The sequence below is a fragment of the Danio rerio genome, chromosome 12 (assembly GCF_049306965.1).
Source record: "Danio rerio strain Tuebingen ecotype United States chromosome 12, GRCz12tu, whole genome shotgun sequence".
NCBI classification, from domain to species: Eukaryota; Metazoa; Chordata; class Actinopteri; order Cypriniformes; family Danionidae; genus Danio; species Danio rerio.
The window spans coordinates 25,574,503-25,598,308 of NC_133187.1; the positions used below are offsets into that span (position 1 = coordinate 25,574,503).

General features: G+C 34.2%; 1 protein-coding gene across 51 annotated transcripts in view; it reads left to right on the forward strand.

The window, feature by feature from the left end:
- Window positions 1–23,806, forward strand: part of svila (supervillin a) — a 123,987-nt gene that overhangs the window by 54,012 nt on the left and 46,169 nt on the right. For 12 of the 51 annotated variants that reach the window (XR_012387474.1, NM_001035261.2, XM_073917338.1 and 9 more), the window contains 7 exon segments: window positions 909–969; window positions 1,576–1,724; window positions 5,147–5,822; window positions 11,674–11,708; window positions 14,314–14,378; window positions 15,180–15,316; window positions 20,304–20,589. Coding sequence is in view for 41 of the 51 variants with exons in the window: in XM_073917338.1 (XP_073773439.1) it covers window positions 909–969; window positions 1,576–1,724; window positions 5,147–5,822; window positions 11,674–11,708; window positions 14,314–14,378; window positions 15,180–15,316; window positions 20,304–20,589 (1,409 nt within the window). In the remaining 10 variants the exon portion in view is untranslated. 51 annotated transcript variants of the gene reach the window in all.

A 23,806-nucleotide genomic window follows, 5' to 3' on the forward strand; every position in this document is an offset into this window, starting at 1 on the left:
TCCAATGTCAGATTCACACCATTGTTTGTTTTTCTTCCATTCTAACTGGGAATTCCATCTAAAACATGACAAATCCTGAAAACACATGCTTTATTATTTAGTGTATTGAAGTATATAGCTAAGCAGTTTTTTTTTGTTTTTTTTTTGTGTGTCAGTTAGACACATTTTAGGCTTACTTCACTACTTGTAGCAGAAAGAGTAACTCTTCCCTGTGGGAATGGACTCTTTTCAATGCACCACCCAGATCTTTGCTCTGAATCCTAGAGACCATGGTGAGGAAACATTGTTAAAAACAAGTGTGCCGTGTGTACACATTAGCCCAAGACGAGTCTCCTCTTAATCACTTCACTGGTGTCCTGGTGACCGGACACAGTTGAGTGTTGTATTTCCAAGGTTTTTGCTGAAAAACTGTCTCTGAGCATAAACCAATGATTGGCTAACTTTTGTGGAAATGCAGTCAGCCATGCTTGTAGATAATGTCAGAAGACTTGTGTAGAAGCAGCTTTTGTTTCAGAAAACACATTGAACTTCTGTGACTTCTGCTATTATTGGATTAATTTCATATGTGGCAATAGTGTGGTAATATGTTAGGATCATAAAGGAGATCTATTTTATTTGAAAAGCAAATAGTAGGGATTGAGTTGATGCTTTTTTTGGAAAGCCCTCACTTTAGGAAAATTATATTTTTTGCCAAATAACTCTTAATATTGGAAGTTTTATGATGCTATTGAACATGCTTTTAAAGGTTATTGCAATACATAATGAGATGCATCGTGGACCATGAATTGGTATTAAACAGTAGAACATCTGAATTATGTAGGGATTAGATTACAACCAATCTTTAAAGTGTGTATTGTAGATTGTGATTTTTACCCACTTATTCTAACTCTGCCTTTGTTTTTCTCTAGTCTCAGAATTAAGGAAACGTTTTGAAAGTATAAGCACAAGTCAGAGTTGGGACATGAACAGGTGAGAAGTTAAATCATTCTCCTAAAGCCTGCACAGCCAAAGTTCAGTTAACGCAGGTGTTCGGCAAGAATAACAGAATCACAAATTTGTCTGCATGCTGTTATTGCCAGAAAATATTTTAAGTTCACTCTCACTACACGTTTCAAGCTGCATGCTTTTTTAATCTTTAAAGAAGCATGCATACCCAAAAATAGCAAAATAATTAAATGGTGTATAATGAACTCACTGTACATGTTCAAGTGTAGTGTACATTTTGTCAGTACATTTATTTTTGGAATAAAGTATTACTTTTATTCAGCTTGGTCATGTTAAAATTGATCAAAAATGACATATAGATGTTTACATTTGTATAAAATATAAACTTAAAAAAAAAAGTTTCTTATTTTTTTAATTAAAAAAAATAATAATTCCAATATTTTTTTCTGTTCATTGCAAGAAGAGAAACTCAATTTCCACTAAATAATTCAACAGCACATCTGTTTTCAGCATTGATGGTGTGAAATGGTTCTAGGGTGTGATAATATGAATGCTTCTTTATGCTATTAATTTTTTCCCTAGCTAAAGAATGATCCTGACTTGTATTTCTTTGACCGCTTCTGTTTATAGGAAGGAGCGAATTGCACGGCGCCTGGAAGGAATCGATAATGATGTTCTCCAAAGTCTTCCAGGTTGTGGTGGTCTAGTTTCTAATCGACTGCTGGAGGAGGACACTCCAAGATATACCCGTGCAGCAGACACCTTTGACCCCTGTACAGGTGGGAAATGCTTTTTAATTATATACATGTATATCCTATATACATTGTAATAGATTTCATCATTGATTACATCATGATTAAAAGTTTGGTTTAATTAGCTGGTGCTAGGTTACTTAAAGTATTGTAGTATACAGTTTATGAGATTATTCACAAGAGATCAATCCAAACACATGGAAACACTCTTCAAATTTAGTTTTTGATGTCAGGCATGACCAAACTGTTTATACTATAATAGTTAACATTTGTGGATCACAAAGTGGATCAAAAAAATTAAATAAAAAAAAACTAACAAGCATGGATGATTTAACCCTCTACTGCACGGTGTAACCGTATCGCAACATGATACTTGTGTTAATTTCCCTGCCACTGTTTTTAAAGACACACATGAATTTTTTTTGGAAAGAGAAGATCTTAGACTAGCCAATGATGTGCTTTGGTTAAGTCACATGACATGCTGTGTTTTTCTGTGGTGCGAGTTCTGACAGACTGGCGTTTATTGTGAGTAGTTGCTGAATGCAAATGTAAACGTCAATAAAAACAAAGGATCAAATTATATCAGATCCATAAAAAAAGTCTGAAACCTCACCTCCAGTAAGTTATGATGACTCATTCACACACAAAAAAAATAAATAAATAAATTATGTTACGTGTTTATGATGTTAAATAATTAAAGGGATGATACGTAACAATCAGTGAGTCTATTGATGCTGGGTGAATAAGGAGAAGACGCATACGCTTGATAAGTGAAACAAAAAGTAAGTATTTATTAATGGATAATGTCAAACAATGAATACAAGATGAAAGATAAATGTAATTTTAAACAATTTTATTAAATAAAGAAAAATAGGAGTGTTGCCAAAACAAAGAAATAAATATAACAAAATGAACTAACTAAACCCCAACCCACTAAACTAACTGAACAAAGAAAAATGTAGAAACAAAACCGTAATCTTCAGCACGTAGCTTAACTAAACTTCTTAACTCCCAAACATAATTACACATGTGACAACAACTCCAAAAACTAACCAATACAAAATTTTACTAAGCTGCTCGAAATGCTAGAATTCTCGTAAAGTACACACTGTTAGCCATTAGCAAAACAAGTTCTCAGGTAATCTAATTCTCATAAAGATCGTTCAAAATCTCACTATACATTAACAAGAGCAGCACAAGTTTAACTGATAAATCAGGATAAACAGGGAGAAAACTAGAAAACAGCACTCGCAAACAAATCAAGCGAAACAAACAAACAAACAAACAAACAGTCCGGGCGACACAAGTGAGGAGATTGGCAGGCCAAGCGCTCCTCCAGAACAGCGCAAGCGCACCGGTTTTATACTGCGTGGACCCGATCCTTATTGGCGCGCCGATTTAGTGACGAAGGTGAATGACAGCTCACCCGACCAATGGTAGCACACCTGAAACAGGATAGGACCACAACAAGAGAGAGAGAGAAGAGCGCAAAGCAGAAAACAACAAAAAATACTACAAAACATACGTGAAACGTAACAGTAAACGTCAATAAAAACAAAGGATCAAATTATGTCAGATCCATAAAAAAAATCTGAAACCTCACCTCCAGTAAGTTATGATGACTCATTCACAAAAAAATAAAAAATAAATAAATAAATAAATTATACATTTGATCGATTTACAAAAAATTTTATGTGTTGCCAAATTGCAACACTGTACAATGGTGGAACGTGCAATATTGCAATGGGTTAGCTAGCTAGCAAGGTCAGCTGTGATCTTTAAAGTTGTAACAATAACAACATGAAAGCTAGTAATATAGTGTTTGTTTAGTCATGTGTTAATGGCATTTGCATTATAGATAAAATCTAGTTTTAATGGCAATACTACTTTTGAATAGATATAAATACAGGGAACAGTGTATTAGCGAGCACCACCATGTTCTATGGTAAGTGAAAGAAGTAAAGAAAAGAACTGGCTGTTCCTGCAGATAAAAGTGAGGATGTGTTTTAGTGACCATGAGAATGATGCAGACTGGACATTTGACAGAGACAGTTCAGATAAGTTAGCTCATATACGACAGGCTTAGTATAGTAAAATATATATAAACATTGTTAGCTAGTAGCTACATTATCCTGATGCACCTATATGTATTAGACTTGTTATTTGTTATAATATTTACTGGAGAAAATATTTATATTTACTGTATGTTGTATACATGATAATACAATATTAGGTTCATTTTTAATAATATTCAGCAAAGAAGAATGGAGTAAATGAAAGCTGTTGGAATGAGTTGTTAAAAAATATATTTAAGGTGTAATTTATAAGTTCTGTGTTAAAGCTTATAATACTGCAACACCAATTAAATAATATCAAACAACAAAATTATTAATTATAAATAAAGTTTTAAATTAGAAATTTCTATGTTAGAACCACTGTTGGACGTTGTTGCCATATTTCAACATATCATAAACTAATTTTTTAATTTTTTACAGCACTTCAAGTTAAGCCATTCTAAGCCATTTTAATAGATTTATCATAATGTGAAAATGTAAAAAAACATACATTTTCAGATTCTCTTTAAATGTTGACTACTGTAGATGCCAACTTGGTCACTCTCTAGGTTAACTCACTTGTTATTATTATAGAATAATGCACCAGCAACATGCAACCACTGTCAAGCTTCCCACACTATAAAACATATTTTATTAGAATGTGAAATTTAAAAAGACTTTTAGACAAGATTTCTGTACTGAGAGCACTTTGAATGTTTTTAAAAATGTATCCTCATGAAGAATTATAATTACCATGTATATGGACTGAAAAATCATATCTAAGGTTTTTAAAGTAAAAATGTTTTATTTATGTTTATTGTATCGTATCTTATTGTACCATATCATATCTTATTGAATTATGAAGTTGTTATTATTATGTAATAGGCTTTTTCTTTATTAAAGAGGCCCTATAATGCGTTAAAAAGGGTCATATTTTACTTTTAGGGGTCTTCAACATCAATCTGATATACATGCAAGGTCAAAAAATACTGTCTTATAATATGCATTTATTTTTACCTAATTTTCCCAACGACTCTCATATGATTCGTTCAGCGATTCATTTGTTACCAAACCGCTCCTTAGCGTGAGGCAAATCTGTGCTGATTGGTCCAATGACCCAGTCTATTGTGATTGGTCGACTGCGTTCAGCACGAGACATAAAAATGCCCACCACGGCTTATTAACAGTTTTGAAGTAGTAAAAATGCAGAGTGTATGTGTGAGCCCAATGCAGTAGTGCATTGAAGCAATGCAGTTTAACACCAGCATATTGCTTTATTCTTAACCATATATCAAAACAGTGACACACATTCAGTATTAATCCACAAAGTGGCAAAATATATAAACATTCATTGTGTTTAAACATGGCATTATAAACATCTTTCTCTCTTTTAAGTTTCTCTTCAGCACTATGGCAAAAGTGAACCAAGTTCACAAAGCACAGATGTTCCATCCAGAAGTCACGCAGTCCACCCGGAGTCTGTCTTCAGCACTGGCTCCTCTCATGTGGCAGAGCTGGACTCTAAAGCAGAAAGGATTGCACGCTACAAGGCTGAACGCCGCCGTCAGTTAGCAGAGCGCTATGGCATCTCTCTAGATCAGGAGATGGAAACAGACTATACAACTCGCTTCTCCAGACCCTCCAGAGAGCTTGATGGTTTAGACAGACACTACAGGTCAAAATCAGAAGGGAGAGATGGAGTGGAGCAAAATGCTTACACCACCAGCCATCATGTGGATAAGAGCAGCTCAGACTATCACTCCAGTCCAGAGTACAGCCGCGAGCGCACAGACTCCATCTCAGAACGTGAAAGAATGATGAATCTGGAGAACCAGAGGAGGGCACAGGAGCGTGACCGATTACATGGAGGTGGAGGGGTTGCACCTGACCCATCTGCGTATATGGATGTGTCTGGATCTGCAAGGGTACCAGGAAGGGAGCCAGGGATGATGGGAGTTCCCAGCTCACCCAATTCAGGCCGAAGGAGCATGATGCTCTCTCCCAAACAGGGAGCGTCTCCTGGTGATCTGTTTATTGAGCAGCAGGCTCACAGCATCCTCCAAAGACACGGGTGAGTCTTCTATTCATGATAGATGTTTCTTAATGTGTCAGTGTCTTCATTTTCTTCATTTTTCCTTTCCTTTCTTGGAAAGAATGTTGGCCGGTATTCCCCTGAATCTGTCTTTCACAGGTATTTCCCCCTAAAGAAAGCCTTCAATATTTGGCTTGCGTAGTGTTTGGAGTGTTTCTACAGCTCCCTAAAGATGGGTGGGCTCTGTTTAGCATAACATATCATCCATTAGCTTTAACCTTTAATGTTCTTTGGCAATGGATTCTTTATAGCAGGGGTCAGTGCTCTGTGACGCGTTGGATTTAAAGTGTGTGCCAAATTAAGCAACAAAAGATTCCAGCAGAATTAAAATTCCCAACATCAAGCCAAAACAAATTACAAATGATTATGATAAAGAGTGATATTCAGGAAATACCCAGAGCACATTCATAATGTCAGCATGAAGTTTGATTGGTTACTTAAAGTGAATAAATGAGGACTTCGCCTTTAAAACCCAATTCCCTGTAGGCTGAGCTCAGTTTTCATACTGTAAGTTATCTGAGGCCATACTTTTTTACAGAAACCGTTTTTCCTAAAGACCTTTTATCCTCTTTTTCTACTTCCAAATGTTTGAGTGGTTCACTCTCTGGGTGTTTTTCAACTAATATATCTCCTGTAGTCAGTCATCCAACCAATGGTCCCTTCAGACAGATTCAGACGGAGACACCGTCTCTCCAATCAACTGGCCTTCCAGGTACCATACGTTTGGGATTACTGGGTGTGATTGACACCCTTCACTTTAACAGTGGTCCCGCCTAACCTCATGGCCTTATCTCAAACCATCTTTTGTCCTGTCCTGTAAATGTCTTTGCTGGTATGTGAGATGAAATTATGATTTCTAGTGGTTTATTAGACACCCAGTGAAACTTAGCAAGAATGCAAGTTTCACTTGTAGTTTAGGGTGTTCCTACTTGTAGTTTTAGTACTTTAGTTTGTTTTGTCAGAACTGAAAAAATAAGAAATAAAGAAAACTAATAAAGAACTGATGTCAGAGTTTGTTTTAATCAAGCCAAACAAGCCAAGTTCCACAATCCTTATTTTGGCAACCATATTTATTCTGGAGAAATGGATACATAAAGCAACTAGTTTGTGTAGTTTGTAAGTGATCTTTGTAATCACTTGATTTACCAGAAAATTTCTAAACTCCTGCACACTGACTGGAACTAGAACCTGCTAGTCAGTCATGCAATGTTAAACTCCTGTTTTGATGTTTTTGTTTATGAATTGTAATACTATTTCTTTTTATTTTTGTGCTTTTTTATTTGATGATGGGTAGTAGATCTCAGATGTATAGTAATTTCAATAAGGACATAATTATATTGAGTGTCAGAAGATTGACTCGATAAAATGTTGGGAAGCCAAGGTCTAGATGTAGGCTTCTTTGGAAAGGTACAGGACTCAAGGTGCGGTTTTGAGTTGGGCCCATCATCTATAGTAACAGTGCCCATACTTGTACAAATTTCAATCACCCATCACATCCACACTGTTAATGAGTGCTGTCGGATTGAATTTGCTCATTAAACATTCAGACCCTCTCATTTCAGTTTACCCTTAACACTTCCTAATCTCATTTTAGTCACCGTCCTCTCTTCAATTTCAGTTGTGTGTTTGTGTGGTTTGTTCCTATACCACAGCTATTATATATAGTATTTTAGTACCTGTGATTTAATCAAGTGTGACCTTTTGAGTTTGGGGTACTGCAGTGGAAGAGAAAATTGTTCAGCTCTGAGTCACCAAACTCAACAAGAATGTAAACTCAGATCATTCGGCCTGCCTTACCTCAATATGCCAAATGGAGAGTGTGATAACCTGATTAGTCATGCAAAACACGAGAGCCAAGTTTTCCGGGAGTCATTTCACAAGCAAATTGTATTCCCATTTTGCATCAGTTTCTCTTTTTTTCCCCCCATTTCCTCTCATTCTACCTTTTTAACTGCTCTGCAGACATTACTAGTTTAATAGTTTAATTAGGTGTGCTTACATTATGTATCCATCTATCTACAGTATGTATACATCCATCCATCCATCAATCTATGTATACATCTATCCACAGTGTATGTCTCTCTGTCCATTTTATCTATTTACATTGGCTGCCTCTTTTGATTTGTTTGTCTACAGTGTCTGTTTGTCTATCTGTTCATTTGTCTTTATATCTGTCTGTATATTTGTAGCCACTGTGCCCATGTCTGACTCCACCTATCCACCCATCTACCTACATTTTTTTGAACAAACAAAATATTTGGCCACATTTTATCACTTGCACTTTCTAGTTTTCACTTGAAAATGTCCTTCACTTAAATGAGGTTACAAATAGATCACGACTCAACAACTAGAGTGTATATCTTGGTTTCACCTAAACAGGGGTCCAATGGAGCACCACAGAGTGCACATTACCATATGTGAAATCCAAGAGTGAGTGAATAGATGGAATAAAACGAGCTTGGGTCAAGAAAAATGGCTTTTAGTTGTCAGATAAGTGTGGGATTGAACTGAACATGATAGGAAAGCAAACATCCGTCATGTTAGACATAAATAGGGCATGACTGAATGGTTGTTTTTGAAGAATCAAGCTTTACTGTGGGGGAATGTGTGCAAAAGGAAGAGTTAAACAAAAACAGAGTTCTGTAACCCTGCGTTAAACAAACTTCTCTTAGAGGCATTATGGGATGTTTTCTATGTGATTTAATGTGATTTACTTCACTGGTAGTGCACTAACTGCAAAAGGATTTGGATGAGATGGTCTTTTGCCTCTCCCTGCAGAGAGCATTGATTTTGCTGACCTAAACCTAAAGATCCAGTCATCACAAACTAAGCTAGTTTATCAGCAAACCTCTCACACACAGCATGCAATGAAACGCTGTGTAGTGTGAAATTAGCTGGGTGTTAGGATACCCATAGCTACACATTTATAGGAAGATACATGGGGAGAAACTGATTTAGAAAACACAAAGCAGCATCAGTTGTATTTTTAGGCAGTTTGTTTGTGAAAATGTTGCTAAACTCCATCTGGAAAGGCTGCGTATGTACAAAAAAATCAGAGTTAAAAAAGAAAAAAAAACATTTAGAAAATATTTCATTTAATACAGATTATATATTTTCCATGTTATTGTTTAATTAGTTAATTTAGCTTTGTTACTATGTACATAAAATATTCTTAAACTTAAGATTAACATAATTATTTAACAAGTTTACTTTGTTTTTACACTTTTTTTTTTCCCCTCGCACAACATAAATGGCTAATTATAATATATCTGCCCTTTTTATTTTAGGAATGGAGCAATTATATTTTAGGCATCAATTGGTGGTCAAAAAAACCCTAATCCAATAAAAGGATATTTGCTTAATGTTTTGACTGTAACTCCTATTTTGAGACTTTATAAAGTTGTTTCAAATATCAGCGTTCCTGTGTTTTGCTTCATGATTTTGTTACAGTGAGCACAACCATTTTCATGTGGTTCTCATTATTTCAACCACTGAAAACATCAACTTTAGGGCACAGTAATGGTGTCGGTGTTTTTTATTCCAAACACTGTCAACATTGCTTTTTTAACCACTCTAAAAAGCACAAACCATACTGAGATGCTTCAACTAGTTCTGTGGCTTAAGGGTTGTTTTGGATTGGATCGGAATTTTTTGCTGCCAATTTTACATCCAGGCCCATAAAATAAAAGTTCTGTTGTTTTTCTTTATTTGTTTAGTTGTTTAATTATTTGTTTTCAGAGCCGGTGACTATTGAACTCCATTTAATTCTAAGTAACCAACCCTTTTCTCTCCTTCTGAAGAATCAGAGTTAGAGAGCGACTGGCCCGCGATGAGCCATTTCACAGGGGTCAAACAACAGAGGAACATGCTTACAACCAGTCATATCCTCGTTATTACCCTCACTCACGGAGCCTCCTAGATGGTCCTGTCAAACAGCAGCAACTGACCCGTTCTGAAAAAGAGGAACGCCATGATATGGGTTGCCAGAGTTACTTCTCCATGGGCAGCGAATCCACTTCCAGGAATAAGCAAGAGATTCAGGAGGTGGTTGAAGAAATGGAGGGAAAACATGTTGCGAGGACTGAAGGTCTTCTGCGGAGCAGAAAGGCAGTTTTACCTTCTGAGATTCGAAGGAAGGAACGGAACACAGACGATTCATGCTCTGGAAGTGGTGACAACAGGGAGGTAAGCTCAGCTATTGCTGGGCACAGGAGCAGCGAGGGTGCTGCAAATGACCCCAGAGGGTGGCATGGAAGTTGGGCAAGACGGGAAGTTTATACAGAGCACGTGTCTCGACTTCAGGCTGCAGAGTCTTTGCAGGCAAGAGCTCGAGAAGCTCATAGAAGGCCTGATGCTAGCTGCTGCGCCCCAATCCAGACCTCCAGTGCAAGACCAAATACAAATTCATCTAAACCCATGGATACTGGAAATACACAAAAAACTGTTCTCCCCATCCAGGAGCCGATCAGAGAGGCTGTCCAACAAGAAAAAGTGCCAAATGGTGATCACCTGTCCCATGATGCCAGGGTTTCAGTAGCCCATCTCCGCCACACATACCTGCAAAGTGTTGCAAGTCCCCGGAAAGCCGAACTGTAGGTGGTGGTACATTATCATCATCCATAGACTACTAACCTGTCTAACATGACGATTAACATGCAGTTAATCAAATACTCATCTAATAGCTGTTTGGAGAGTGAAACGAAAGAGAAAACTGTAATCTAACAAGAGTCACTTACTCAGAGTTGACCAGTAGATTGCACTGCTCTTTTCCTTCAGCTATTGTGCTGCTCAGCTTGTCTAGTGCACACTTTGTCCATAATAATTAACCACTTCTGTCTGTTTTACGTCTTATCCTACTTTGTCAACCTTGTCTTTCTAGAGATGATTGTGTATGTTTATGCTAAAAGGGAATAATCCTTAACCATTCTTGTTGTCTGTCTTTTATTTAACCTACTATAAAGATGCTACAGTATATGAAAAGTTTCCCCTGCATTAGAAGTTTGCTTTTTCTTTCATGCCTACTTGCCATTCTTCCTCGCTCAGTCGTACTTTGTGGCATAATAGGGCAGAAGAGCTGCCTGCAGTTACAGATGTACCCTGGAGAAGCATGCGAGTCAGAGATCGGTCATCTCGTCGCCCTTTGCGATATATATGTCCCACTGAAAGTAGAAAGACATCTGAGAGGTTTAGAACACAGCCAATCACATCAACCGAGCGTGAGCAGTCGGACCGGTAGGCCTCACGAGTGTACATGAGATTCATGCACGTTACTGGAGTGCAAATTAAAAAACACACTTGATTTAGCCTAATAAATAATGTTTTAACTTAATGATGAATAATGTTTTGACTTGATGATAACCTAGAGCACTTTGACTGGAAGAAAAACTAGCACTACTGTAGTTCTAACTGCACTGCAGTGCACTGATTAGTTAATATTTTGCTCCTTATGTAATGCTGTCTTGCCATTTTACACACTGTGTAATGTTTTCATGTGCAGTGGATTCTAATCCAAAAGTTTGGTCAGTGATTTTCATGAAAGGTTCTTTTGTTTTGTTTTTTCGTCCTCTGTTTTGTGGCATGTGGTGAAATCTATAATTCTGTCTAACGCTGTGGATTAAGCAGTGCTGATTTTCTGTGTTTTCTCCGCCTTCTCACCATAGTTGCTTTATTTTCCTCATTCTGCTGCATTTGTCTGCTCATTATTGCTAATTTATTTATCTTTTTTTTATTTTCAAATCGGCTGGTTGACCAAATATTGAATATTTTTTATTAAGGAAAATGATCTGTTTTTTAAACTCTAAACTTTAGACCTTTTTTGTGGTCTTTTTAGGTCTCATCTAAGCTCTGAACCATCAAGCCCTGAGGGTAAGTCTCAATTTTTTATGCACGCGCTACAAGATGTCTTATCACTTCCAAGTTTAATGTAGCATAACTTTCTATTATAACATTTTAAAATAGACCGCAAATAAAGCTTGCTAGTGTGACTTAATAGCTGAACATTATAAGCATGTAAAGGGGCAGGATGACACTGTAACATTACATAAGTTACAGTAGCATAAACAGGCATGATTTTGCATATTATATGGTATTGTTAATTTAAGTCTAAACCGGAAAGAGGTTTAACTTACAAAAGCTCTTTAAAAACATGGCTCTGTGAGTGTAAACTGAAGCAGTTGACTGTGCAGTTTGGCTGAGTACCCATGAATACTCCAGAGAGCAACAGACCTACTTTTTTGGAGCCTCTGGATCTCTGGTAAAACTAGTATTGCTTTGCGTTTCTATCTTTGCTGCATGTGTAAGCATTGTCAGCTCACTATGCAGTGTTTTCGTTTTTACTGAAACAAACATAAAATACAGTTTAAAATAGATTGGTAATGTTGCCTTTATTTGATTTATTTGAGAAACATTAATGCTATTAAAGTTTAATACAACATTTACAGTTGTAATATTTTATTTTTAAATAAATAACATTTTTTGGTGACTTTTTAGCAAACTTTTCTACAGCATAAGAAACTTTAGTTATAAGTAGGCCCACATGGAATCTGTGCATGCAGAAATTTGCAGATTATCACAGATTTTGAGCCCATCATTGAATCTATTTATTTACTTAAATTTATATTAATTCAGTTTTTAAATTAATTTTAGTAATATTATTGACTGATATGAAAACGTTCACATGATTTATTTAGAATACAGTTTGTAAAGTATTATTTTCTGTCTTGTAGTAAACATACAGTGCATCCGGAAAGTGTTCATAACGCTTCACTTTTTCCACATTTTTTTGTCACAGCCTTATTAAAAAATTGATTAAATTTATTTATTTCCTCAGAATTCGACATACAATACCCCATAATGACAATGTGAAAGTGTTTCTTTTTTTAATGGTTGCAAATTTATTAAAAATAAAAAACCTGAAATTTCTCATGTACATAAGTATTCACAGCCTTTGCTGTGAAGCTCTAAATTAAGCTCAGGTACATTCTGTTTCCACTGATCATTCTTGAGATCTTTCAGCATCCCCATCATGCTGTGGGGATGTTTTTCAGCAGTAGGAACTGGAAGACTAGTCAGGATAGAGGGAAAGATGAATGCAGCAATGTACGGAGACATCCTAAATGAAAACCTGCTTCAGAGTGCTCTTGACCTCAGACTGGGACAACGCTTCATCTTACAGCAGGACAATGACCCAAAGCACACAGCCAAAATTTTTATGAAGCGGCTTTACATCAATTCTGTGAATGTCCTTGGGTGGCCCAGCTACAGCCCAGACCTAAATCCTATTGAACATCTCTGGAGAGATCTAAAAATGGGTGTACACTGTCATTTCCCATCCATAGAGCTTGAGAGGTACTGCAAAGAAGAATTGGTAAAAATTCCCAAAGACAGGTTTGCCAAGCTTGTGGCATCATATTCAAAAAGACCTGAGGCTGTAATTGCTGCCAAAGGTGCATCAACAACGGATTGAGCAAAGGCTGTGAATACTTGTGATTTTTTAAAAGTTTTTTATTTTTAAAAAATTTGCATTTCAAAAAAAAAATTTTTCTCACATGGTCATTATGGGGTATTGTGTGTAGAATTTTAAGAAAAAAAAATTAATTAAATCCATTTTGGAATAAGGCTGTAACATAAAAAATGTAAAAAAAAAGTGAAGCGCTATGAATACTTTCCGGAATCCAAATGCTCTTTATTCTATGAGAGACTTGCTTTGTTTACTAAATAAGTGGAGCTAATTTGGTTTGCAATGTTAACATTAAAGAAAAGTTAAAAATGTGATGTTATTTTTTTATTTCATGTATTAAGTTTTTAGTTATGTTACTCCCGAAATCATTCCGCATAAATCTACAGATTTTTTTACAAAAATTCTAAAAACAGCAAAAAAAAAAAAAAAAAAAAAAACCTCACCAGATTCTGTCCGGCCCTATTTATTAGTGTTTAAATGGTTCTGCTGTTTCATTTCTTTTTGGAAAACCATGGTAAATGTAAGGATTCTTTGAAGGAATATCATTTGTTAAAGTCTTTTGCAGCATTATTAATGTCTTTATTGTCATTTTCATCAAATATTTAAACATTAGTGTATTACTGTATCTTAATGTGCTGCCTTTATCTTTTAATAAAAAGTGACTTTTTATTCATATTCTGCAAAGTTTAAACTATATCCTTGATATTTTTGCGTAAATCCTTAATTGTTTTGTGAGCAAATGGTTTAGCTTAAATTATAAGACTTTATGCACCATCATTCATGCTAAATGTGTAAAACACACACCGTGCAATATGCAACAATGGATTTTGCACTATTGTGGCTTTTATAAGTTAAACCTGAATCATAGCATAGAAGCAAAAATCTGCTTGCATAATCTTTCTGCTATGTGTTTAGCATTGTGCTGTCCTCTGAAAGTCATGGAGTTTCAAAAAATATATGAAAAGGCTTCTGACTCATTCTTTTTCTTCTATTCTTTTTGTGTTTTTCCAGTGGATGAAGAGAAACTAGATGAGAGAGCAAAGCTGAGCGTAGCTGCCAAGCGTTCCCTCTTCAGGGTATGTGCTGCTTCAATGTGTCTGATCCAAAGTGAGCTGCTTCCCTTGTTTTTTCCTTTCTTCATAGAGAGCATCCTGGCCATCATCCTTTTAAGGTGGCCTTTATTGAAACATCCTCCATTAGTATAAACTTGTCTATTTGAAATAAATATTACCCCTTTACACAAACCATATATACAAAGCAACTACAGCTTATAGTTTATGCTAACAAATTCAAAAGACATCAATGTTTGGTGAAATGCTGCAGTTTAAATGAGATGCCACCAGTCTTCTGATGATTTTTGTGCTGTAAAAAATATGCAATTTTGTCATCCTGCCATCTGAATGAAAATGAAATATATCTTTGAGCTTGTCCTAGTGCGTTCTGGGACAGGCTTATCCATGAAGGATGGATTCAGTGCTATTTTACATTTTCTTTTGGTGTCAGTTGTTTAAAAAATAGCCTTTGGGTTCGTTCAGAACATGCTGTTGATGACTACCAGCTTTGCCTACGCTTAGATGTTTTGGTTTTCAAATGAATCCTGTCTGTGGTGCTACGTGTTTATACAATTTTGCATTCCAAGAGGTGCGCAAAGAGGACACACCTCAGTCCGTAACTCTGCAATTATCATATCATGCATATTTCTAAATTCCTCAAAAGTGACATCTGAAAATGTGAAAAATGTGACCAAAAAACAATTTAGTGAGTGTGACTGAAAAGGGAAAACATTTCTAGAATTTCTATCTTAACAGTTTTATTATTATTATTATAGTATGTCACAGTGTAGAGATTTTTACATATGACGTTTTACTGTTTCTTAGGAGCTTGAAAAGACTTCAGATGGTTCCGTTTTAAAGACATGGAGTCGTAATCCTGCTGTTGAGCGGAGATTGAGGAGAGGTCAAGATCGATCCCGCACTCAGCCAGTCACCACAGAGGAAGTAGTTATTGCTGCTACGTAAGTTTGTGTGACCCATGCGACCCGTTCAATAGTTCAAGAGAGGCCTTTTTTATTTTTTTTGCAAAAACATGGTTACAGTTTGACCTATTCAACATTTACAGTCGACATGTTGAACTAATATGAACTATTATGTCTTTTCTTTGCTTTCTCATTCCATTAAAACCTATTTTTAATACTTTTTAATCCATTTTAATCATTTTCATACCTTGTTGTTTTCATTTTCTTATACTTGTTTCTTTTATTCCTGTTTATGCAAAGCACTTTGAATTAGGGCTGCACGATATTGGAAAAATCTTGCAATATTTTTTTATTCTGCAATACATACTGTATTAGTTATGAATACAATTACACTAGATAATTTTTTAGGGTGACTTGGATGATTCTGTAGGGGAGTGCATAAAATATAATAAACAATCTAGAAGCGTAGATAAATCTAATAGAGAAAAAGATACAAATTAAATAAACGGTGTCTTGTTGTTTTCCAAGGTATGCAGTAATTGAATAATTAAATGTAAAATGGCAGAGTCTTCGTTTTATAAACAAGTTGTAAAAGTTTACAATAATGTTGTATTAGTTAATGTTAGTTAATGCATATATAAACAAACAATAAACAATACATTTATGACACTATTTGTTCATTTAATTAGCGTTAGTTATTGAAAACACTGTTGTTCATTGTTTTTTCATGTTAACTCATGGTGAATTAATGCTAACAAGCATGAATTTGGATGTTGCTAATACATTAGTAAATGTTAAACTATGATTAATAAATGCTGTATAAGCACTGTTCATAATTATTTCACCTTAGTTAATACTAACTAATAATGAAACCTTATCATAAAGTGTGACCAAACAATTCAATAATGTAAATCGCTATTCATTTTTCAAAGTTACAAACGGTGCAATTTCTTATACCTGAATCCTTTTAAAACTCTCACACAGTCACAGGCCTCAAAAACACTTGCAAAATGATAAACTGCAATCCAGACTCAACATTACGTATACTCGTGATGTGACTATTGACAACGATCACATTGCGATATCGATGCTGAAATGATGTATTGTGCAGCTCTACTATAGTGTACGAAGTGTGCTATGTACGTAAACTTGCCTTGAATTACATAAACATTTAAAAGATTTCTAAAAGATTTCTAAAATATTAAAACAACCATTCAGAAATTTGGGGTTGGTAAGATGTTTATTGTATTTTAATTTATTTGACAATTTTTTATTATTATTATTATTATTATTATTATTATTATTATTATTATTATTATTATTATTTTAAATAAAAACAATCAGTTTTATTACAGTTTTACTTAACTGATGGCAAGAAACATTTCTTATATCAGTAAGGCTAACAGTTATACTGCTTAATGTGCTCATTGTTTTTTCTAAATTATATTTGTGTGTTAAAAAGAGCAGCATTAATTTAAAATAGAATTTTTAAAAATAAAATATATGTAAAAATATTTATATTTACTATAACTTTAAATCACTTTAATGTTCTCTTGGTATTACTTCATATAATTAAACTGACCTCAAATTTAGGAATGGTATACAGTATAAGCATTTTATAAAAAGCAAATGTTAGGAACGTTGGAATAGGTGTGCTCTTGTTAAAGGGATAGTTCACCCAAAAATGAAAATTCTGTCAATAATTACTCACTCTATTGTCTTTTCAAACCACCGGGACATTCCTTCATCTTCAGAACATTGAAAATTGAGATATTTTAGATGAAATCTGAGAGCTCTCTCATTCTGAATAGACAGCGCTGGCCCTGACTCAAAGTACAAACAACATTGTAAAAACGGTCCTTGTGTCAGCTGGAATATTAGGAAGCTACAAAATCAATTTTTTCACACATACACACACACTCACAAAGTAATAATAATGATAATATTCAGATTGATCTACTAAAAGCATTTGGTCTGTTTGAGGATTTATTTTTTGGTATCTTTCTGGATATTGAATGATTTGGAATTATTGCTGTCTATGAAGGATGAGGGAGCTTTGTATCTTAATCATCTGAATTTGTGGTCTCAAGAGTTTGTAACAACACGGGGGTGAGTTATTATTTACTTTTAGTTTTGCGTGAACTAATCCTTTAATGCTGTGTTCCTCCTAATTGTCTTTCTCTTCCTTTTCCTTCATATGGTGTACTGTATGTAGTTTTGATCTGTTTTCTTCAGTTTTTTCCCTTTGTCTCTGTTTCTTTGCCTCCTCCTCTGTGTGGTTTAAAGTGCCCCTGGCCATTTGTCACAGTCCGTGACTTTACAAACCTCTATAACGCGCGTTCCTAGTCCCACTCTAGTCAGCACCTCTGTGACCAAACACAGGTACCCAGGACAAACATAAACACTCACATGAGCACATATATGTGAAATACAGGCATGATCACTCTTATCAATACTAATGTCTGTCACTGAGCATGCATTGCGTGTTCACATGTAAATATATCTTACGTCAAGAAAAATGTGCACTCACCATTTCACCTGCTTGATTGAGTTAGCTCAACCCTTTGATTAGTAGTGTTTATATTAAAGGGGCCGGTCACCTAAAATGAGAATTTACTAGTCATTACTTACCCTTAAGGGGTTCCAAATGTTTTGCTTCTTTAGCAAAAAAAAAAAAAAACTAAAGAAGAAATTTTGAGGAAGTTAAGGAAATTATCCTTTTAAAGATTGAGGATTATTTTGCAAGGTAAAAAAATTAACAAGCAGCACCCTCTTGTGGTGCTTAAGTAGAATCGAACTGATCCTGAGCTACAGTATATGTTGAACAGTTTAACTAGTAGTATATTTTAACTTATATTACTTTGCAAAATGTCAGTAATGTTTTATAAAGTCACAAAATAGAAACGGTTTACCAAAACTGGGTCTGGGTTTATAGAGTCAATCTAGGGTCATATATACCTGCAAAATGAAAGAGTTTTGCAAGCAAAAAATAAACAAACTCAAATCTTCAAAAATCTGATTTTTTTTTTTTTTGCTATCAAATAAAATAAACTGCAAAGGAAAAATAAGTTTTAAGAAATAAAAGTGAAATTTGCAACAAAACAAAAAAAAACTGCAAAAAAATTGCAAAAAAAAGCTAAAATATTTGCAATAAAAAAACTACATATATTTGCAAAACATTTTTCTAACATTGCCTTTACAAAACCCATCCAGTCAATTGCAATGCTTATTTTGATTTGCTCTTTAGTCAGCAGTGAGTTTGCAATGCTGTTTTCTTTTTGCACTTCACGTTTCTGTGCCTTTCACTTTGTGGCTCTGATTTGACAAGGGGGCGTAGTCAAAGGGAACTTGGGGATTTACGGCAGACCCGGACTTGCCTCCATTTAAGCAAATGACAGCTTTATGTTGATTTCTTTCTCTTTTTTTTTTTTGTTCTAAATTTTATTTTAGTTTAAAAAGATTTTTGTAATTTTCACTTTTTGTATTTTTTTAATATCATTTGGTGTTGAGCCTTCTATGTGTGATACATAAATTGTAAAGTTGAATGCCATTTTGTTGTATTTGGATTTTGCATTTCCAATAAAAAAAATATTTTAAAAGGCTGCCCATAAATGCCCACGTTTTGACTCCGCCCCCTTGTCAAATCATGGCCACAAAGTGAAACACAGAAATGTTAGGTGCAAACAGCATGTAAAAACTCACGGTTGAATTTGTGAAGGCAACCTATAAACAATGATGCAAATATATAGATTTTTATGCACTGCTTAATTTTTTTATTTTATTTATTTTTAAATTAAAAATAAATTTTGGCTTTGGCATTTGCATTTGATATTTTACTCAATACTTTGTTTGCAAAACTTTCTTTTATTTTCCAAGTATATTTGGCCCTAGATTGACTCCATATGAATCTCTTTTACATTACTGAATTGCATTTTTTCCCTCATTTAATAAAATTGTTTATATATAAATTGCATAAATAGTTTGTCTGTACATGCTGCTATAAGCTTAAAATGAAGGCATACAGTCAAAGGCAAAATTATTAGAAATTCATCATTGCAACTATTGTATATATAGAATTATTCAGAAGTCAGAATTATTAGCCCCCCTGTTTATTTCTTTTCCCCGATTTCTGTTTAACAGAAAGAAGATTTGTTCAACACATTTCTAAACATAATAGTTTTAATAACTCGTCTCTAATAACTGATTTATTTTATCTTTGCCATTACGACAGTAAATAATATTTGACTAGATATTTTTTCAAGACACTTCTATACAGCTTAAAGGGACATTTAAAGGCTTTACTAGGTTAATTAGGTTAACCAGGCAGGTTAGGGTAATTAGGCAAGTTATTTTATAACGATGTTTTTTTTTTTTTGTAGACTAATGAAAAAAAAATTGCTTAAAGGGGCTAGTAATTTTGTCCTTAAAATGGTGATTAAAATTTTTTAAAACTGCTTTTATTCTAGCCGAAATAAAACAAAAAAGACTTTCTCCAGAAGAAAAAAATATTATCAGACATACTGTGAAAATTTCCTTGCTCTGTTAAACAAATATTTAAAAAAGAAAAAAAACAATTCAAAGGGGGGCTAAGAATTCTGACTTCAACTGTATGTGTATGTGTATGTGTGTGTGTGTGTATATAATATATATATATATATATATATATATATATATATATATATATATATATATATATATATATATATATATATATATATATATATATATATATTCACAGGCTAACAGTTTTGGCTAACCTTTGAACATTATTTATAAAAATCATAACACAAACATTTATTCATTTGTGTGGATAAATGGACTGAAATAAACTGCACATCCCAAAATATGGTTATATTTTTACACTATTCTTATTGTAATATGAATTTTGTTTGCTTGTATAGTTGAGACTTGCATGCGTGTTCAATCTAACATGATAAAACTGTAATTTCTTTACTATTGTTTTGATTTATATCTAGTACATGGAGTCACCCAGTCCTACAAGTGATTTTGTGTGTGTGTCCTACAGCTTGCAGGCTTCGTCTCAGCAAAGCTCCATGGTGAGAGAGCAGGCCAGAGAGGTTCGTCTGGCTCAGGAGGCAACGGAGACAGATCGAGCTCGCCACGCTTCTCCGGGGGAAGGCGGACACGAGGAGCCAGACCTTTCCACACTCACTCTAGCAGAAAAGATGGCACTTTTTAACCGCCTTGCCCAGCCGTCCAGCCATGGCTCTAGGGCCAGAGGAGACACACGTGCACGGAGGAGTAACGCACGCTATCAGACTCAACCAATCACACTAGGAGAAGTCGAACAGGTACACATCATATCTTTAACTTTTTTTAACCATATTTAATTATGCAATAGTGATAATTGTATTTGTTTAGTAAATTTTTTGAAGTCTTGAATTATTATCAGTCAAGCACATGAGTGTGTAGGGTTTGAGTGTGTGCATACTTTTGGTTGATTAATCACTGAAAATATTAAAGAGAACTGATTAAAATAAGCAATAAAGTTGTAAAGTAGCCTAACGAATGCATTTTTTGTTAGATAAAATATAAAAAGTTATTAAATGCATCTGTTATTGTTAAAACATCAAGTATTTTTTAAATGCAAATCCTTCAAAAAATGTATAATTTTTATAAAAAAATATTTTCTGTGGGACAATTAAAAAGAATGCAAGTATTTAGGATGTAATATAAACTTGAAAATTTACCATTATTAAAAGTGTATTTGTTTATTTATTAAGATTTCTTTTTTTAAAAGTAACTTTTAAACTACTGTAAAACTACTGTTTTAAGAACATAGTCACAAAATTTCTGTAGATAAAAGTAGGTTTACTTTTTTTTTTTTATTAATTTTGAAAATTGTTTAGCACCTCAAATTTGATTAGCACCCAAACTCATAAGAGAGTCTGATATTTATTAATCTTTACTTTATATTCCAATGTTATAGTAATAACAATAGTAATAATATCATTATTATTAACTTCTCCAAAAATGTTTAACAGGTAAAAATAAATAAAATATTTTTATTAATTTATTTGGAAAAATCTGATATTGGGATATTTTATTTTTCTGCACTAAAACACACACACACACACACACACACACACACACACACACACACAAATGACTGAGCTTTTAAAGGGGTTTGTCTCTGATGCAGGATGGTTCTGGTTCTGAGATGTTCGATGAGGAATCTGAGTTCTCAATGGGTCTCAGTGATCTGGAACATGTGAGGATTTCTTATAGGTCCTGAGGTTTTACTCTCTGCCTGCAGTAAAACCATCATTCCCCGTTTTAGAAACAGTCGTCCTAATGCTTCAGCATATATTTGTGCCTGTAGGATAAAGGCATTTTTTGGCATTTTGTTTAGATGAAAGGCATACAGCCACAATGAAATCTGTTAAGGCTTGGATTTAAGTGCTGCCTTATGCAAATATACAGTAGTACTTGATTGCTGTAGCTTGAGTACAAGCTTTGCTGTTTCGTTGTGCTTTTGCAGTGGAACAGTGTTTTGTTTATTGTGCTGATAACTGTACAATTAAAACTGGAATAATATTGTGCTGTAATACATGTAAAACACAATATCATTCCTGTATTTGTACTGGACTGTACTGTGTGCAAATGTATAAATGGATCAGCTGGAAACAGAAGCTTGCATACATTTTAATAATGGAAATGTGTCTTAAACTATAAACTGGTGCACTTCAGTGAGAAAACAGATTGAATTAGCATGTGACTTGCATAAATTTGAAGTAGGCTTTGAAACTTGTGAAAATCAGTCTGAAATTGCAACATTTTAACAGTTTAGGTCAATACTATTCATCTTATTTTCAGCGTACGAGCGGGTGCAGCCATTTGAATCTTTTTGGCTTGAGACTTCCAGTCTCATTCACTGACATTCATTTTTAGACATTAAAAACAGCTCGTTACGGTGCTTGATGTTGCAAACTGACATTTTCCTATTACATTATTCTACTTGGTCTATATAGTCATGCATTAACATTTGTTTAAGCAAGTTTGACCGTTTTCTGCCGTTTAGAATTCCTAGTCATTTCTCCCATAAGCGACTGAATCTGAACTTCTAAAACAATCTCAAAAACAGGTGCGCATATTTTAGAATAAGGTCAATACGGATATTATACAAACAAATTAACCTAAAAAAGTGTTGCATATGGAGCAGTTGTGCACTTACACTGTAAAATTAATTTGTTGACTTTACTTTTATTAAGCAACGGCTAACTCACTTAAAGCAATTAGTTGACTTTTTAAAAAGGTGAGTAAATTCATTGCCTTAAAATTGAGTAAATGAACTGTGCATAGCTCTAAAAATTAAGTTACATCAACTTTAAAAAAAAATGCATAACTTGAAACTATTAAGTAAAAGCAACTTGTCACTGATTGCGCTTTTTATTGTGTGCACACTTATGAATAATCAGACATCTTTTGTTGTAAAAATGTTTTTTCTTTGTTCTGTTTTCACCTAAATTTTGTTCAAGTTCAGTTTTGTAAATTTTTGCAGATTTTGTTGATTTTCAATGTTTATTTCTTTTCGTTTTAAACTCAGTGAAAATTATAATCTATTTTAGTAAGTGAATAAGTTAACTAAATACATTTTTAATATAACATTAAATATTTTTTACATACAGTCGAAGTCAGAATTATTAGCCCTACTGTTTATTTTTTCCCCCAATTTCTGTTTAACAGGGTTAATAGTTTTATTAACTCATCTCTAACAACTGATTTATTTTATCTTCTTTTAAGTGACTTTTAAAGGCTTAACTAGATTAATTAGGCAAGTTAAGGTAATTAGGCAAGTCATTGTATAACGATGGGTGTTTCTGTAAACTATCAAAAAAAATGCTTAAAGGGGCTAATATTTTGACCTTAAAATGTTTTTAAAAAAATTAAAAACTGATTTTATTCTAGTCGAAATGAAGCAAATTGGACTTTCAGATGTAGAAAAAATATTATAAGACATACTGTGATAATTTCCTTACTCTGTTAAACATGATTTGGGAAATATTTAAAAAAGAAAAAAAAATCTAACGGGGGCTAATAATTTTGACTTTATCTGTACATATACACTTTTGGTTTATTATTTCTTATGTAAAACGAAATGTTTGATTCGTTACTTTTGCTTAGTATCCTTTCTCTTAAATAATAATATACTCTTAAAATAACCACATCGCATGTATAATGTGACCAAGCAGTTTCTCCAGGGAAAGTCTTATGGTTCTGCTAATGTCAATGAAGGTGGTTCATGATTAGTTAATTCCCTAAAGAATAAATGGGATGTTTATTTTTTTAAGTGGTTTTGAGACAACAGCAGAAATGCGTCACTGCAATTACCATCATTTTGCTGAATGGACTTCATTTGGAAGTCAATGCTCTTGTTCTGAATGTGTCCCAGAGCTCTGCCCAAAGCCCTGCTGACACAGTATAGTTGTATCGACCGTGTCTGTGATTCACTGTGTCTGTTTCTGAGGTCATGTTGGGAACGCTTCAGTGTATAATGGGCATGGCTTT